This window comes from Bubalus bubalis, chromosome 1, assembly GCF_019923935.1.
Source record: "Bubalus bubalis isolate 160015118507 breed Murrah chromosome 1, NDDB_SH_1, whole genome shotgun sequence".
NCBI classification, from domain to species: Eukaryota; Metazoa; Chordata; class Mammalia; order Artiodactyla; family Bovidae; genus Bubalus; species Bubalus bubalis.
This window is the reverse complement of record NC_059157.1, coordinates 128404788-128421914: the sequence shown is the minus strand read 5'-3', so window position 1 is coordinate 128421914 and position 17127 is coordinate 128404788. Positions and strand designations below refer to the sequence as shown.

General features: G+C 53.1%; 1 protein-coding gene across 4 annotated transcripts; it reads left to right on the top strand.

Annotated features, from left to right (window-relative positions):
• The first annotated feature begins 374 nt into the window (after positions 1 to 374).
• On the top strand, positions 375 to 16654 carry DVL3 (dishevelled segment polarity protein 3). 4 transcript variants are annotated; one of them, XM_025287404.3, is made up of 16 exons: positions 375 to 776; positions 6437 to 6506; positions 6986 to 7107; positions 7226 to 7335; positions 7531 to 7666; positions 7814 to 7937; positions 8158 to 8227; positions 8843 to 8982; positions 9142 to 9218; positions 9327 to 9394; positions 9549 to 9698; positions 10292 to 10423; positions 10609 to 10776; positions 13395 to 13610; positions 13698 to 14108; positions 14937 to 16654. In XM_025287404.3, the coding sequence occupies exons 1-16, from the start codon at positions 616 to 618 to the stop codon at positions 14966 to 14968; spliced, it is 2187 nt and encodes a 728-aa protein (XP_025143189.1). In that variant the 5' UTR covers positions 375 to 615; the 3' UTR covers positions 14969 to 16654. The 4 variants fall into 4 exon arrangements, with proteins under 4 accessions (XP_025143189.1, XP_025143195.1, XP_006056754.1 ...); XM_006056692.4 differs by having other exon boundaries at positions 378 to 776; positions 7844 to 7937; XM_025287410.3 differs by having other exon boundaries at positions 376 to 776; positions 13698 to 16654.
• Positions 16655 to 17127: the final 473 nt, after the last annotated feature.

The following is a 17127-nucleotide window of genomic DNA, read 5'->3' as shown; positions in this document are numbered from 1 at the left end:
TCTGGGAAGCAAAGCAACCCCTACATTAACGCCTCCCTATCTGCAGAGGAGCAGCCGATCCCCTTGGGTCCAGAGCCAGGGCCTTGAAGAGTCCGGAAACCGGGCCATCCTGGAGAGAGCTATCCATCCAGCCCCTGGGGGCGTAGGCGACTGCCGCCACGCTCCCCCGGGCCTGGGACCGGAGCGCAGGAGCCGAGCACCGCCTGGTGGGTGGGCGGGTTGTCCGCGGGTCCGGCGGAGAGCCAGGCCATCTGCCGCGAGGCCAGAACGGCTCAGCGGCAGCCGGGGGCGGGGCCGCGCCGGGGCGGGGCGCGCTGGGGTCGGGGGCGGGGAGTGGACCGGACCGCGGCCCAGAGCCGGGAGGGCCGCTGCAACCGGAAGAGTCGCCGTAGCCAGCCGAGCCGGGAGAGTGGGGAGCGGAAGCGGCGGCCGCGACCGCGGCAGGCGGCGCTGGGACCCGGGAGCGGCCGGAGAACAAGGGAGCTGGCGCCGCGGCCGGCCGCGGAGCTGGGCTGAGCCGCTGGGCCGCGCCGAGCGCCGCTGCCGCCGCCCGAGAGGCCCGGCCCGGCCTCCCGAGCAGGCAGCGCGCGGGCCGCCGGGCCCAAGGCCGGAGCCATGGGCGAGACCAAGATCATCTACCACCTGGACGGGCAGGAGACGCCGTACCTGGTGAAGCTGCCCCTGCCCGCCGAGCGCGTCACCTTGGCGGACTTTAAGGGCGTTCTGCAACGACCCAGCTATAAGTTCTTCTTCAAGTCTATGGACGACGATTTCGGGTGAGGATGGCTCCGCCTCGCCTCCGGGGAACCCCGGCCACTCCGCTTCTAGGGGCCCACTCGACCAGTTTGGACTCCCCCCTCCCCCTTGCTACGCTGGCTTCTAGCCCCACTCTGGATTCTAGGGGCCACGCGGCCATTCGGCCCCCGTTGGCTTTTTCAGAGGCTGGACTTTCAGCCCCTCTAGGAGCTCCCCTTTCCCCTCTTGTTTGGGACCCTGGCCCCCTAGTTTAAAGGGGACGTTCAACTCCCTAAGAGCAGTCAGTTCCAGCTCAGTCAAGCTCCCTTACCTCCTCAGAAACCAGCGGCCCACACAAACAGACACACCCCCCCACCCCCACCCATTGCAGATCGCAGTCCCCAGCCCTCCTGCCAACGGAGCCACCTTTCTAGCAGAGACTCAGGGTGTTTGGCACTCGGCCTGCCTTCTCCATCTTTTCAGCTCCACAACTCCGAGCCATATTTGGAATATGGAGCATCTAGGGGCTATGCTGTGGGACCTTGAATTGGCTGGGGGTTGCTCAGGCTGTAAACTAAGGCCTGCAGCTCTGATGTTTACTTAGCTGTCTCCCCTGTCCCCTGTGGGCCGTTCGGGATGTTGTCAGGGAGCAGGGCGCCTCACCCCCGAGGAAGAGTCCCCACTAGCCCAGGTGCAGATTCCCTTGCAGAACTGGGGCCTCTTTCCTCCAGATGGTGGCCAAGGAGGAGACCTTGGAAGAGGCCTCAGAGCCTGAACGGGCGAGCCAGGAAGGGTCTCTTGGTGTTCATCCTCCCCTCCCTGACGGAGTCTTCTTCCCCCAGCTGCTGGGCTTTGGACAGGCGGAGTTTGGAAGCAGTGACTTCCCCTTTAAGAGGGGATGGAATGTTGGAGCCGGATGGTTCTGTAGCAGCTGGCCTGGGAGGGGGAGCCTGGCTGATCCGCTCACTCCCCGCCCCCCACCCCCAACTCCCAGGGGACTGGGGAGGGGGCGGCCCCCACACTAGCCTGCCCCGCGGTAACTGGGCACTGGGCCTGAAGGCCTGCGGGAAGGCCTTCCTGGGCCCTCCAGGCTTAAAGGCCGCCTCTCCAGCCGTAGCCTGAGCCTACAGTGCTCTTTAGAGCCAAGGCCCGGAGCTGAGTAAGGGGAGACATTCTTCTCCCTGGTGTTCATCACCCTGGCTTCTCTCCAAGGCTCCTAGCCCTCCTGGCTCTGGGATGCTAGCACCTTCTCTGTCTTCTGCCTGGCATGTTTTAGTGTCACCTTTCCCCCTGGAACTCAGGGTTTGATGATCCCATGAGCTCAAATGTGTGAAAGTGCTTTGTAAGGTGGGAAGTACTATGCAGCTTCTAACTGTTCTTGATTCTGTTGCTGTTCCTGCCTTGGGGTAGAGTACTCCTGGTGTAGTAATGATTATCTGGCTTCAGTCCAGAGACAGACACCCCTGATTGGAAGATGGTGAAGAAGGATCCATCTGCAAGGGGTGGGAGTGGTGAGGGGACTGGGGGAGATGCCTTGGTCTGTTAAGGGAAGAGTGGAGTTAGAAGAGACCAAGATACTGCCTCAGGGTATGGAATAGGGGAAAATCAGCTGGAGTCCAGTGGGGCCAGCCTGGGGCCAAGTGCCTTAAAGGACTAGGTTAGGCCTGTGTCTCTACCCCCCTATTCATCCCAGAATACACTAGGCCGAGCGCCCCCACCTCCTAAACCTAGACCTCTGTGGGCCACCTCCTACTGTCCTCAGGCTGCTGTCAAGCCAGGCCTAACTGAAGTCATAGAGGGCTCTCATTACATCTACTCATTGTTGACTTAATATCTTTGAGTCCACTGTCAGTCCACTCACTCTTAGTTTGACCCAATCAATAATATGGAACCACAGGTCTGATTTTCTATTTATATTTCTTTCTAAACTATGTTTAAAAATATTTAACTCTTGAGTTAAACATTCATTCAGATACTCCTGAAATCATCTTGCATTCATCAGTGGTACTTGAGCTTGAACCATCTTTTGCAAAATATTAGAGAAGGCCATTTTAGCAATGTTGAAAACAATGGTAAAAATGAAGTAGAGGAGATTGATCATGTTTATACCCAGAAGAATTAATGATGAGGAGACCTGGTAGGGCTATCTTGTCACAGATAACTAATAGCTGATGAATGTGTATATCTATCAGAGCAGGCAATGGCACCCCACTCCAGTACTCTTGCCTGGAAAATCCCATGGACAGAGGAGCCTGGTAGGCTGCAGTCCATGGGGTCTCTGAGGGTCGGACATGGCTGAGCGACTTCACTTTCACTTTTCACTTTCATGCATTGGAGAAGGAAATGGCAACCCACTCCAGTGTTCTTGCCTGGAGAATCCCAGGCACGGGGGAGCCTGGTGGGCTGCCGTCTATGGGGTCGCACAGAGTCGGACACGACTGGAGTGACTTAGCAGCAGCAGTGTATATCTATATTTCATTTATTAAACTTTTTATGGTGCTTATAGTGTGCAGACACTGATCTAAATGACTTTCACATCTTTACTCATTCAGATCCTCTTAACAGTCCTGTGGAACAGGTAGTAATATCTTCAATTTATAGATGAGGAAAGTAGAGCACAGAAAACTTAAGTAACTTCCTTATCCTAGGTCACACAGCTAATAAGTGGCAGAGCTTATTAGGAACCTGGCTCCAAAGTCTAAGGCATTAATCACACAACTGTAGGTATTATTATCACCATCACTTAACAAATATATCCTCTCTGAGGAAGATGCTGAGCCTCAGCAAACTGTGGAGGTGACAGGGCTGCCACCTATCCTAGCCCCATGATAAGGGGTCAGGCAGGGCCCTGTGACCCCTGCTGACAGATGGGGAAGTGGGTCAGGGAAGGAAGGCTGCTATCTCCTCCAGCTCTCCAGGGTCACTCAACCAGGTTCTGGTGTATAAGGTCTGAGGACTCCCAACCCCAATCTGGTCTTCAGAAATATTTGTCAAGCTCAGGGTAGGCCCGGTCCTCTTAAATTATTTGAGATATAGAAATAAACATTAAACATTTTCAGCACTGAGGAGATGGTGGATGGGAGAACAAGGTACCACCACTAGAGGAGCCGTGAGCCGTGGGAGGAACAGCATGGGCCACAGTGTTGCTCGTGTTGCTCCCGGCTCCACATCCCACACTGGCCCGTCTCTGGGCCTTCTACCTGGGGTACTTCTCTTCCCTGATCTTCTCCAGGTCCAAATTCTTTCCTCTGGGTTGTACTTTTGAAAGTTATATTCCTATTTATCCTTACACCTATCCTGGTCGTAGCCAGGATCCTATACTTAGTAATACTCAGCAGATGTCTGTCCAGTAAACACATCTGCTGTCTTTACAGCTCTGATCGCTTCCACTTGCAGTATACTCACATGAACTGTGTGCATTGGTCAGTTCCTCCAAGAACAGGGCAGGTTCCAGGTCTGATGCTTCTTGAGCACCATGCAATGGCGAGCACAAAACTTAAAGCCCACTGGGCTCTTGGCAAAGGCTTTTTACTCCATTGAACAATGAGTGATAAGCAGATGTTTGGTCCCTGCCCTTAGAAACTTACACCTATTTAGAAAGAGAGTATGGATCCTGCAAAAAATTGACAAAGTTAATAACTAGTTTTTAGTGTATGTCTGGCCTATGTCAGGCATTTACAAATCTCACTTACCAGGATGAGAAAAGGCTTGGAAAAGTTAAGAAAATTCTTTAAGAGAGGAGGGCTAATAAGTGGCGGAATTGGAATTTGAACCCAGATTTGTCTGATTCCACTTGGTATGTGTGTGTATGTGAGTGTATAAGTGCTGTGGAACCCTGAGCCATTCAGCTTCATGGTGGGAGGGGGAGGCCTGTCTGAAGTCCCCCAAGGCTGCTGAAGATCAGCTGATCATTGTGAGTCAGCAGAGCCTTGGTGACCTGTCGGTGACCCCCAGAAAGAGAGGAAACATCTGTAGTGTGGAGCTGTGTGGTGGGGCCTCCAGGGGGAGGGGGTGGTGGGGACCCAACAGCAGTTTCCCACCACAGGGGTGCTGAGACCCTCTCCAGAGAAGGTTGCAGTCCTTGCCCCATGGCCCACATACCTCCTTTCAATTTGAGCCCCAATTCCCATGGGGGCTACAATCTTGGGGTCCCCTGCAATCAGACTGGCTAGTGTGTCTGAGCTATGTCTGTGTCTCTGTTTTCTAGTCTGTTCTGTCTCCAGGCTTTCTGTCGTGCGCCTACGCAGGATGATTTGAGCTGCTTTCTTGGGGTTGCTGTGGGGTTGGAAACGTCGGAGGAGTCAGAGCTGAATGGGAGGGAGGAGGGCATGCTCAGCCTTTGAACTTGGCTGTGAGTCCAGGAATGTGAGCATCACTAGGAGCCAAGCACGTCCCTAGCTCTGGGCAGGAGCTGCTTTAAGAACATGGGGGGACTGGGCTTCCCAGACTCCTTCCTGTCTTCCCTCTCTGCTTGGAGCTCCAGGCACATGTCTTCCTCTTGCCCTGGATCACAGCTTTCTAGTTCTGTGCTCCTGAGATGTCTGATGCAGTCTGGCAGGGGGTGGAGGGGAGGTGGGGGTCAAGCTTTTCTGTTCCCTTTCCTGGCCCCAAACTATAGTTATAATCTGACTTCTTGCCTCACTGATGCACCAGGCCAAACTGCACACCTGAGACTATATGCTGCCTGCCTCGCCTATACCCCGCATCACTGTCTCCCACACCCCCACCCTCCACACAGACCCACATCACCTCCATCACTGTATGGAAAATAATGTGGAATACCCTGGGAAGAATATAGGCTTTGGAGTCGGACGAGCTTAGAGTGGAATTCCAGCCCTGACATCTAGCTCTGTAACCTTGAACAAGTTTCTAATTCTTTCTATTTCCTTATTCATAAAATCAAGATCATATTGTCTATACAGTGAGGCTGATGTGAAGATTATACATTCTAACTGTAGGGGGATAAGATGGTATAATAGGTAAGAATAAAGGCTTTGGAATCAGGCTGACCAGGATTCATATTCCAGCTGTTCATTAATTATGTGACTGTAGGTGAATTTCTGAACCTGCCGAGCCTTGGTTTCCCCATCTGTATCTATTTTACAGCATTGCTGAGAATATTAAATGAAGTGATACTAGTAAACTGCTTAGCTTAGTGCTTGACCCATAGTACATGCTCAGTAAATGAAGGCAGTTGTTACCAGTGTCATAGTGGCAGTGGGGGATGTTTGGTAAATGCCTTCTCCCCTTCTCTTTTCTAATTTCCTTCAATTCCTCATCCACACCTCCCAGAAGAATGTCAGGATTCCCAACTGAGAAGAGGACAGTGATAAGGGTGTGTTTTTTCCTAATTTCGGTTCAGAGGGAAAGATAATATCTAGCACAGGAGAGCCATGTTGGGGGATGAGTACCACTCTTGAGATTCTAGGGGTGACTGCGCTCAATGGGGACAGAGATTTATCAGGTGTAATTTGCAGTCACTCGATGGCCAGGAGAATGCCCCAGGAAGGCAGCTGCCCTGGGCATGGCTGGTGTCCTTCTGGTGGTGATAGAGATCTGTTCCTGGGTCACCCCCCCGCTCCCATTTGAACAGGCTTATGCTGGTGGTTTGATTCCCAGTTCAGGGTAGAGGAGCCCCTGAGAACTGGGGTTGTATTTCCCACCCCAGAAAGCTCACTCTGACACCCTCCTTTCCCTGCAGAGTGGTGAAGGAGGAGATCTCGGACGACAATGCCAAGCTGCCCTGCTTCAATGGCCGGGTGGTGTCCTGGGTAAGGAGCTCGCCTCAACCCTCTGTCCACCCGCATTCCTGCAGTGAGCTGGATGGAGGAAAGGCATTGCTGAGACCGTGGTTTGATGCTTCAGTATCTGAATCTTCCTTGAGTTTTCTAACTGAACTCTCTCACTGCAGATTCTATAGCCTTGGTGAAAAGTCAGAGTGGTGGGAAGGGGGGAAAGAGACAGAAGTACACACTGGAGACAAAAAGCGTCTCCTATGTCCTTTGTGGCACTTGTCACGTGCCGACGTCTACCTTGGACCTCTGACCCTTGTTCTCTGCCCCCATTCCATTTTGCTAGCCCATGTGTTTCAGCCTCCTCGTCATCTCAGCTGATCTTGCACAGTCCCGTCTCTTCTCCCTCTATGTCCCTGCTTCATTCTTCCCAAGTCTTCATGCCCTGCCAAAAGCCAGCTAGCCCCTTTTCCCTGGGGCCTCTGTGCCCCAGTACCCAAGCATCTTCTCCCCATCAGCTGGTGTCGGCTGAAGGCTCACACCCAGAACCAGCACCCTTCTGTGCTGACAGCCCGGCAGAACTGCCACCACCCATGGAGCGCACAGGAGGCATCGGCGACTCCCGGCCCCCATCCTTCCAGTGAGTATGACCAGAGGGTGGGGAGAGCCCCTGGGGGAGGGCTGCCTCAGCTCAGCTTAGCTGGAGGAGGGGGCCCCCAGCCTGCACCCTCCCCCACCGAGTCCTCTCTTCCCTACAGCCCTCACGCTGGTGGGGGCAGCCAGGAGAACCTGGACAACGACACAGAGACTGACTCCTTGGTGTCTGCCCAGCGAGAGCGGCCACGCCGGAGGGACGGCCCGGAGCACAGTGCGTCCTCCCTGAACCCACACCTTCCCCACCCCCAACATCTCTCCCTGCCCCTTCCACCCAGCTACCCAACTCTCTGCCTTCCTTCCTGAGCTCTGGATAGGCCTGGCCCCAGTACAGCCCCTGGCTCGTCCCTCTCCCCTCCTTCTCTCCTTCATCAAGCACTGTGAGCCCAGCTGCCTCCATCCCCCGCAGCAACCCGGCTGAATGGAACTGCCAAGGGGGAGCGGCGACGAGAGCCAGGGGGTTATGACAGCTCCTCCACCCTGATGAGCAGCGAGTTGGAGACCACCAGCTTCTTTGATTCAGATGAGGATGATTCCACCAGCAGGTGGGGCTTTGGTATCCTGGGTACTATGGGATAGGTGACCCGTAGGAGCCCTGAACCCTGAGGATGCTGGGCCCCTGGGGGGGGATTTGGGCTTTGTGGTGGGGACCCGGGCCCTGCGATGCCTCTTATGGGATAGGGCTGGGCCAGCCTGGTGGGGAACGACTGTGGGCCCCACAGGTTCAGCAGCTCCACAGAGCAGAGCAGCGCCTCACGCCTGATGAGAAGACACAAGCGGCGGCGGCGGAAGCAGAAGGTTTCCCGGATTGAGCGGGTATGGGGCCAATATGCTGGGGTGGGTGGAGCAGACCGAGCCCCCCTGCCCGCAGCAAGACGAGAGTTTGTGCTTCCTTCCTTCGATCCCTTCCCTTGGGTCAGGGTATAGCATCCTAGAGGGGAGGTGGTGCTGAGGGCTAGCCTTGAGGAAGAGCCTCGGTGGGAGCAGTGAGTTCCTGCCACCCCTGCCTGCTGCTCAGGGCCTCTGTCTATTCCAGTCTTCGTCCTTCAGCAGCATCACGGACTCCACCATGTCACTCAACATCATCACCGTCACTCTCAACATGGGTGAGTCTCGTGAAATGACACTTTCCAGCACCTGCTATGTGCCAGACACTGGGAGTGCAGAGAGACACATGATATGTTCCCTTCCCTCAAGGAGCTGTCTTTCATAAGCATAAACTGCTACATACACTGATCCGTTCAGTATCTCACGATCAGAGCTATGACAGAGATAAAACACTATGGAAGCAGAGAATGGCATCCAGGAAGGCTCCCTAAAGTGATTCTGATGCTTCCCCGCTTCCCGCTTTCCATCCCTTGCATTCTTGGTCTCTGATTTCTGCCCTAGGTGTTCTTCTTTAGAAGGTAGCAGGATGTAGTGAAAAGAGCCCCAACTTTGGAATTTAAATCTGAGTTTGAATCCTAACTCTGCCACTTCATGGCTTAGAAAAGTCGCTCAAATTCTCTGCACCTCAGTTGTCTGCTCTGTAAAACAGGATTGAGTCCCTGCCTCATAGCCAACAAGGATTAAGTGAAAGTATGTTTGAGTATGCAGAATACAGTGCCTGATTCAAGTTCAATAAATGTTAGTTCTTGTCCTTTTCTACCCTTTTCTAATGAAGGGCTTAGAATTTGGGTAGGAACGTTGTTCCTGTCTCAAGTTCTTATTACTCCCTGTAGAAAAGTATAACTTCTTGGGCATCTCCATTGTGGGCCAAAGCAATGAGCGTGGTGATGGAGGCATCTACATCGGCTCCATCATGAAGGGTGGGGCCGTGGCTGCTGATGGACGCATTGAGCCAGGAGACATGCTGTTACAGGTACCATTGCCCACCCTGGGTGGTGGTATGGATGGAGACGGGGAAATGTCCACACCCTCTGTATTCTTGGTATGGGGAAGACCCCCAGCCCGCCAAATTTAGCTTCCCTACCATCTCCCCAACACAGCTGCATATTCCACTCCTGGTCCTTTTTCCCAGGTAAACGAGATCAACTTTGAGAACATGAGTAATGATGACGCGGTCCGAGTACTTCGGGAAATTGTGCACAAACCAGGGTATGGATGGCATTGGGGAGGAGAGGGCAGATATTTCTGGCTAACAGGGAAGGGGCTTGGTTTGGCCTCCACACATCCTGCTCTCACTAGGGACACCCTTGCTTTCAGGCCCATCACCTTGACTGTAGCCAAGTGCTGGGACCCAAGTCCGCGTGGGTGCTTCACACTGCCCAGGAGTAAGTGGATGGGAGACTGGGCCCTAAAGCTGGTGCCTAGCATATGTGAACCCTGTCTCTCCTTCCTTCTGTGTTACCCTGAACCTCACCCCTATTCTATAGGGCCAGGCAGTGGGCAGGGCGGGTAGTCCCTGACTCCTCATCCTCCCCGCAGGTGAGCCCATCCGGCCCATTGACCCCGCGGCCTGGGTCTCCCACACTGCAGCCATGACCGGCACCTTCCCTGCCTACGGCATGAGCCCTTCCCTGAGCACCATCACCTCCACCAGCTCCTCCATCACCAGCTCCATCCCTGACACAGAGCGTGAGTGTCCAACCCTGACCCCTGGGCCCAGCACAGGACCAGCTGGAAGGGACCGCTGAAGGCCCACCTGGAGACTCTTGCTTGAGCATCCCAGGGAGCTGGAGAGGAGAGTCAGTCTGTTCCAGCCACCTCACTCTCCAGTTTCCCTCAGTGGACACTGACCCTCACCAAACAGTTTGCTTCTGAGCCTGTACTGAGCACCCATAAGCCTCAGTTTCCTCTTGTAAAATGGGACTGATGATATGCACTTTACCAGGCTTCTGGGGCTTAATGAGAGGATACAAGTAAAACATCAAGCACAGTGTGTGGCATAAAGTAAGCGCTCAGTAAATGGCTGCCTTTCTATTATCACAGCATACATTATACACTGGGCTAAGCACCTTCATTTACATTATTTAATTCTCCCTTCAAATATCCCTGTAAAATAGATATTAAAGTCCCTATTTTTACAGAAGCGGAAACTGAGTGTCCAAAATGTTGGTAGTTTGCCTGACATTGGTCCATGTTATTAGGCAGTAGTGCTGGAATGCAAACTCCTGTGTACTTGACTCCATAGCCCCTTTCTGCCTCACCATTCTACCTCCCACCCCCAGGCCTAGACGACTTCCACCTGTCCATCCACAGTGACATGGCTGCCATAGTAAAAGCCATGGCCTCCCCTGAATCCGGGCTAGAGGTCCGTGACCGAATGTGGCTCAAGATTACCATTCCCAACGCTTTCATCGGTGAGAGGGCCCCATGGTGGGATGAAGGTTGGGGTGGAAAGTGGTGGGGCGGGGCAAGTCAGGACCCAAGAACTCCCTTGGGCCACCCTTTGGAGTTGGAATCAGCACCAGCCTCATGGCTCCTGTGAGGTCAGAAGAGCCCAGGTCTGGTGGGCCTCCCAATCAAGTGGCAGCCTTGCCCTCAGGCTCGGATGTGGTGGACTGGCTGTACCACAACGTGGAAGGCTTCACTGACCGGCGAGAGGCCCGCAAGTATGCCAGCAACCTGCTGAAAGCCGGCTTCATCCGCCACACTGTCAACAAGATCACCTTCTCCGAGCAGTGCTACTACATCTTCGGCGACCTCTGTGGCAGTACGTGCCTCCCCAACCTCCTTGCCCTGTCTCCTGGTTGAAAGTGGGAGTTGCCTGGTTGGATGTCGCAGCAGACTCTAGGGAACCCAGATTAGGGGGCAGCAGAGCTGGGGGAGCCTCAAGACCTGACAGTTCTGTGCGGTAGAGGCAGAGCCCAGACCAGTTCTTAGGCAGAGCCCAGACCAGTTCTTCTTCACTGCCCTGCCCAGCCCCCTTGGGGCTGGCATTTTCTGAGTACCTGCTCTGTGCCTGGCACCATGCTGGTTGTTTCTAAAGCATCATCTCACTCTCACTCAATCCTCACAACCTCCCTAAAGCCCTTGGGGAGATGATTCTGTTTTCAGATGAGGAAACTGAGACTTATATAAGGTAAGTAGTCCACTCCAGGTTTCACAGCTGGAAGCAGAGAAGTGAGACCTTGAGTCTAGGTCTTTCTGGCTCCAGAGCCTTTGTTCTTCCCACATCAAGGCTGTCCTAGGTGTATAGTGCTGCAGAAACATTGCCGCAACAAGGCCAGCCAGAGTTCCTAGCCTTGGTTCCTGCTCACCCTCACAGCAGATTCCACTAAGACAGGAACTGGAGCTGGCCTGAGGCCTCAAGTCCCCAGCTTCCTCAGACCCCTGAAGCTATGCCTCACACTGAAGCTGGAAAATCTGACAGGGCCAGCCTGTAGAGGACTGTGCAAGCTGTATCAAGGGATCTGGACTTGATCGTGAGACAGTACAAAGCCAGTGAGGGTTCTTAAGCAGGAGAAGTCTGCAGGGAAGCCCCATTCTCCAGAGCCAGTGGACAGCCTTTGGAGAAGGGAGTCCTTAAAACAGGACAGCAAGGCTCAAGATTGGGAGCTGAAGCCCAGCCTCAGAAGCCAGTTCTGCCTCTGCTTCAGCTTAGGTTCAAGGGACTAGAAAGGCTGTTCTTGTGGAGTACAGGTCCCTGCATGGGGGGTAGTGTCCCTGGCCCTCAGCAGCTCCAGCATGGCCCCATGGAAGAGGAGTAATAGATGCATAAGACTTTGGAATTAGACAGTTCTGAGTTCAAATTTTAGTTCCACCCTTACTATGTGAACATGAGTAAGTGACACAGCCTCTCAGTGCCTCAATTTCTTGATCTGTAAGATGGAGTTAATAGTAAAACATATCTCATAGGTTTGTTTTGAGAATGATATAAGCTTAATGTATATAATGTTTTTAGTGCCATGTTTGGCCCACAGTAATTGCTCTAAAAAAAAAAAAAATAGCTTACCCATTTATCATATATTTAATTGATTCTAAGAAGAACATTTTTTCACATTTCAATATCTGAAATTGGAGTGCATCTTATAATCAGTGACTCCTTAGACTCAATCAAATATTATTATCATCATTTAGGAGAAGGCAGCCCTGGCCCCAAACCTTCAGAGGTACATAAAGCTTCTCAGGATAGCTGTGGCTTTTGCTTAGAGATACTGTGAGATACTGTCCATCCCAGGGGCATTCTGGTCTTCTACCCATGGACCAAGTCACCAGAAGCCGAGCTCAGGGAGATGCTGGCAGAACAGGCCTTTTCCTTTGTACTGGCCGAGGTCTCCTCAGCTGGGAATATGGCAAGCTCAAAGGGAAGAGCTGGGGACTTGGGTAGCCCAGGAGCACACAGTCACTGCCCATGGAACGACAGCCTCGTGGCTGAAGTAGTCACCAAGTCAGCTGCCTGCTTCCTCCCCCCACCACCACTCATGCTAGCTACTGGCCTTGACCAGTGGATGGTTTGGCTGGTAGACTTCATCAGCTGCCTCAGCTCCCTCTCCTGATTCCTCCTCCCATATAAGTTTGGGTCAGGTCCCTTAAGGGCTGGGATCAAAGAGCTCAGTCTGGATCCAACAACTGGCCCCTAGGGCAACTACAGCTCTCTCACAGCTCTGGAACCTGGTACAGATGGGGTGTGATCTTAGTCCTAAGTGAATGAGGAGGGCAAAATTTCACCTAAATTTCCCGAAACTACTCCTTTCTTACTAATGCCCTCATCTGGAAAGGTAAAGTTAGCAACTCTGAGCTTCTACAGTTCAGGTTGACCTCTTCTGGCTGGTCATTTAACCTCTCTGGACTTCACTGTACTCATCTGGGAAAAAAAAAATGTGACTAAACATACCTTCCTCATAGGGTTGTGGTAACATTTGCATAAGATAAAGTGCTTCGTATTGTGCCTGATAAAGGGCAGGTGTGCAACACCTGGTGGCTATCTGGTATTTCAGCCTCCCATACTCCCCTCCCTACCTTTTACCCTCGAAGCGAACTGAAGAGAAAATTGCCAAATAAGAATTTTGCCCCTTCTTCCAGCCCACTGAGGAAGCAGGAGAAACTGGGCATCTGACCATCTGAAGTGGTGACTCGGGACCTTCCAAGGGATGGTTTTCTCTGGGCCTGTCTCTGCAGGGTCTCCCTTCCTACCACCTTTGGAGGGTGGCAGAGGGGGTCTGAAGGAGTGAGGATCTCTGGCCTATCCCTCCTCCCATTCTGGCAGCCACTGCTGTCGCTGTCTTCCCAAGCACATCCACCCGACCTAGGCGGGGGATCTCTCTGCTGACTAAGGGTGCGGAGGCATGGGACAGAACCGGCTCATGTGTCCTCGGCTTCCCTCCACAGACATGGCCAACCTCTCCCTCCACGATCACGATGGCTCCAGCGGCGCCTCCGACCAGGACACGCTGGCCCCTCTGCCGCACCCAGGGGCCGCTCCTTGGCCCATGGCTTTCCCTTACCAGTACCCGCCGCCCCCACACCCCTACAATCCGCACCCAGGCTTCCCAGAGCTGGGGTACAGCTATGGCGGGGGCAGCGCCAGTAGTCAGCACAGTGAAGGTAATGAGGAGAGGGCCACGGGCGAGCCCCAGGCTTCCTCCGCAAGCTCTGAGTGTCTCCCACCCCGTCCCTGCCTGTCCCCTGCAGGCAGCCGGAGCAGTGGGTCCAATCGTAGCGGCAGCGACCGGCGGAAGGAGAAGGACCCTAAGGCCGGGGACTCGAAGTCGGGCGGCAGTGGCAGCGAATCGGACCACACGACCCGCAGCAGTCTGCGGGGGCCGCGGGAGCGGGCGCCCAGCGAGCGCTCGGGTCCTGCCGCCAGCGAGCATAGCCACCGCAGCCACCACTCGCTGGCCAGCAGCCTGCGCAGCCATCACACGCACCCAAGCTACGGCCCCCCTGGGGTGCCCCCTCTCTACGGGCCCCCCATGTTGATGATGCCCCCACCGCCCGCGGCCATGGGGCCCCCGGGAGCCCCTCCGGGCCGCGACCTGGCCTCTGTGCCCCCCGAACTGACCGCCAGCAGACAGTCCTTCCGCATGGCCATGGGAAACCCCAGTGAGTTCTTCGTGGATGTGATGTGAGCAGGGCCCCTCCCCCACTACCATCCTACCCCGCCCCAGGCTGGCTGCGTTCCTCTCTCCGTCCGTCTTTTTTATTTTGTCTGGTACCTGAAAGGGAAATAAATGGAACTAAATCCAGGCGCGCTAACTGCTCGCTGGGTGCAGCGAGGGTGGGGTGCACCCACTGATCAGCAATGCAGCGCTTAACCTGCCACCGGCCCCAGCTTGTCCCTCTGCCCGCTAACTGCTGCGCAGGACTTCCCAGGATCGTTCATGTCCCCTGGGACTCAAATGGCTAGTGCTGCTCCTTACCCTCCCCCAACCCCCCTCCACACACATTTCAAGAATTGACCCCAGAGGTGCCCTTGAAGACCTGCACACCCCTCTTCCCAGTTACTTTTCACCATTTAGCAGCATCATCCCTCTATTAATCTTGCATGCATGCCAGTTTCTTGATTTTTTCCCTTAATACTAACACCAAAAAAGACTTGCTTCATCTGCCCCTCCTCCTAACTGTCCCCACGTACTGCCTCAGCCCTGCACCCTAGAGCTGCAGTCCCCTCCAGTAACCATCCATACTAACCCTACCTGTGCTCAACCTTAGCAGAAGCCCAGAGGGCCCCCTCAGTTGCTTGAGCTGCTAGCAGATCCCAGGGAGCATCTCTGCTCTACACCCAAACCTACACCCACCCCATGCCTGCTCCGTGTGCTGGTTCCTTCAGACCCCTAACCCTACTAATCAGCAGGCTCATCTCACCTCTGGGCTGAAACATTTCTTTTCTTTTCTTTTTTCCTCTCCCAATTTTTCCTGGGCCTGGAGCAGCCAAGAATTTCGGGCTGTTTGACTTTCTGTGAGTCCCCAGCGAGAGGAGGCCCAGCCTCTGAGGAGACCAGGAACCTTGCTTCAGCAGCCCCTCAGGGCTTCCCAAGGATATTCAGCCCCCATACCCACACTTCAACAAACACGTCAAGTCACTAGACTTCTGAGAATCACCCCAGCCTCTCACCCACCTACGAGAGCCTCTGTTCCCCTTTCCCCAGAGAATTCTCTGCTCTCTCATTCCCTCTCTCCCTTTTTCTCCCTCTGTGTCTGCCTGTGTCTGTCTGTCTCTCTCTCACACACACATGTGCCTATGCAAGTTAACTTAAGCCTCAGGGCTGGTCCCTGACCAGAGGGCTGGACCCTCTCTCCCAGTCCTCTCCCAGGTTGTGGGGCTGGTCCCCTGACTTTTTTCTCTTCATAGCCCTCACACCTCCCGCATATGTCCCCATCATCTTCCTATCTGAATAAAACCCATAAGCTGGACTCAGCACAAGATACCCCAGGCAACTAACAGATTGTTCTCATTCTGCCCTCCACACCCTTCTGTGTTTTCACAGTCATCATGATAACTCAGAGCAAGGTTGGGCAGGAGGACTTCTGGGACTTCAGATAGAGTGCCAAGTTTTGTGGGGTGGTTTTTTATTTATTTATTTTTTTCTTAACCTTATTCTCCCATTTAAACAAATCACAACTTTCTCTATGAGCCTCTTCTATAAATTCTGGCTTACCTAGGCTTCCATATTTTTAGACCTGGGGTGTCAAGAGTAAGATGAAGTCCTAAGCTCCCAAGTTTTGGTGTAAACCAGGGTAGGGGTATTTTGGCATTCATTCATTTAACAAATATTCCCGGGGTGGGGAGGGTGGGGCAGGGTTGGTGCATAAGGGCTGTGTTAGAAGTGTAACTCAGTCATGTCTTCCTTCTGGGAGCTCTAGGTTCGCTCCCAGCTCAGACCATGGTTGCCTCTAGCCACTACTATGGGGCTGCCTCCTGTACTTCTCTTCCTCCTCTGGTTCTGCCATCTCTGACTCTCTTGAGGATTCTTCCCTTATTGCTCATGCCTTCAGGGTCCCTGTATTCCATCATTGGTCCACTTCTCTTTCCTCTCTATTTGCTCCCAAAATAGAATCATCCATCCTGATGTCAACTGCCATTGATATGCTGGTGATTCCCAAATATATATCTCAAGCCCTAACTGCCCTTTATCTTTAGATCTGTATTTTTATCACCCGCTGGATATCTCCTTGGACATGTCCAGATGGACTCAACTCTTTCTGTCCCTACTGCCAAGTATGTTCCTCCTGAATTCCAACCCTGGTTACATTCATCCCTCTTCATAGGCTCACCAGCTAGAAACATTTACGGGCTTAAATTCCTTCCCATATTTTACTAGTCAGTATATCATATCCATTCCACTCCAAGTTTTCTTGTTTTTGGCCCTTCTTCTCCCCTCTGCCTCTACTCTAGTTCACAGGAGCTTGGGATTTGGAGTCAGGTTATTCTGGGTTTGAATCCCAACTCTACTACTTTTTGGTTGTGTGATAAGAGAGTTATTTAATCTCTCTGAGCCTCAGTTTCCTCATATATAAAATGATAATAATACCTACCTCACAGGGTTGTTGTGAGGATTTAAATTAGATATTGTACGAAAAGTGCCTAGCACAGTGCCTGGCACACAGTAGAATAGGTGCTCAATAAATGGTAGCTATTATTATTACTACTACTATTATTATTATCATTATTACTTACTCTAAATTGGTAGAGGGGTAGGGTATGTACTGAGACTTCCCTGGTGTCTCAGATGGTAAAGCGTCTGCCTACAATGCGGGAGACCCGGGTTCAATCCCTGGGCTGGGAAGATCTCCTGGAGAAGGAAATGGCAACCCACTCCAGTATTCTTGCCTGGATAATCCCATGGACGGAAGAGCCTGTTAGGCTATAGTCTATGAGGTCGCAAAGAGTCGGACACGACTGACTTCACTTTCTTTAGGGTATGTATTGAGGACAAAGCTCCTAGAAAGGTAGGAGTAAGCCTTGAGTGCCGGTTCAAGAATTAGACATGCCTGTATTCAGTCACTTAATGGCTTAAGACTGTGACCCTGATCTGTAGGAGGTCAGATTTTCATCCTGCCATATTCTGGTTTCTAGCAGGAGAATGCTAGGAATAGTAGGATTTGCAACTAGTCTTGCCCT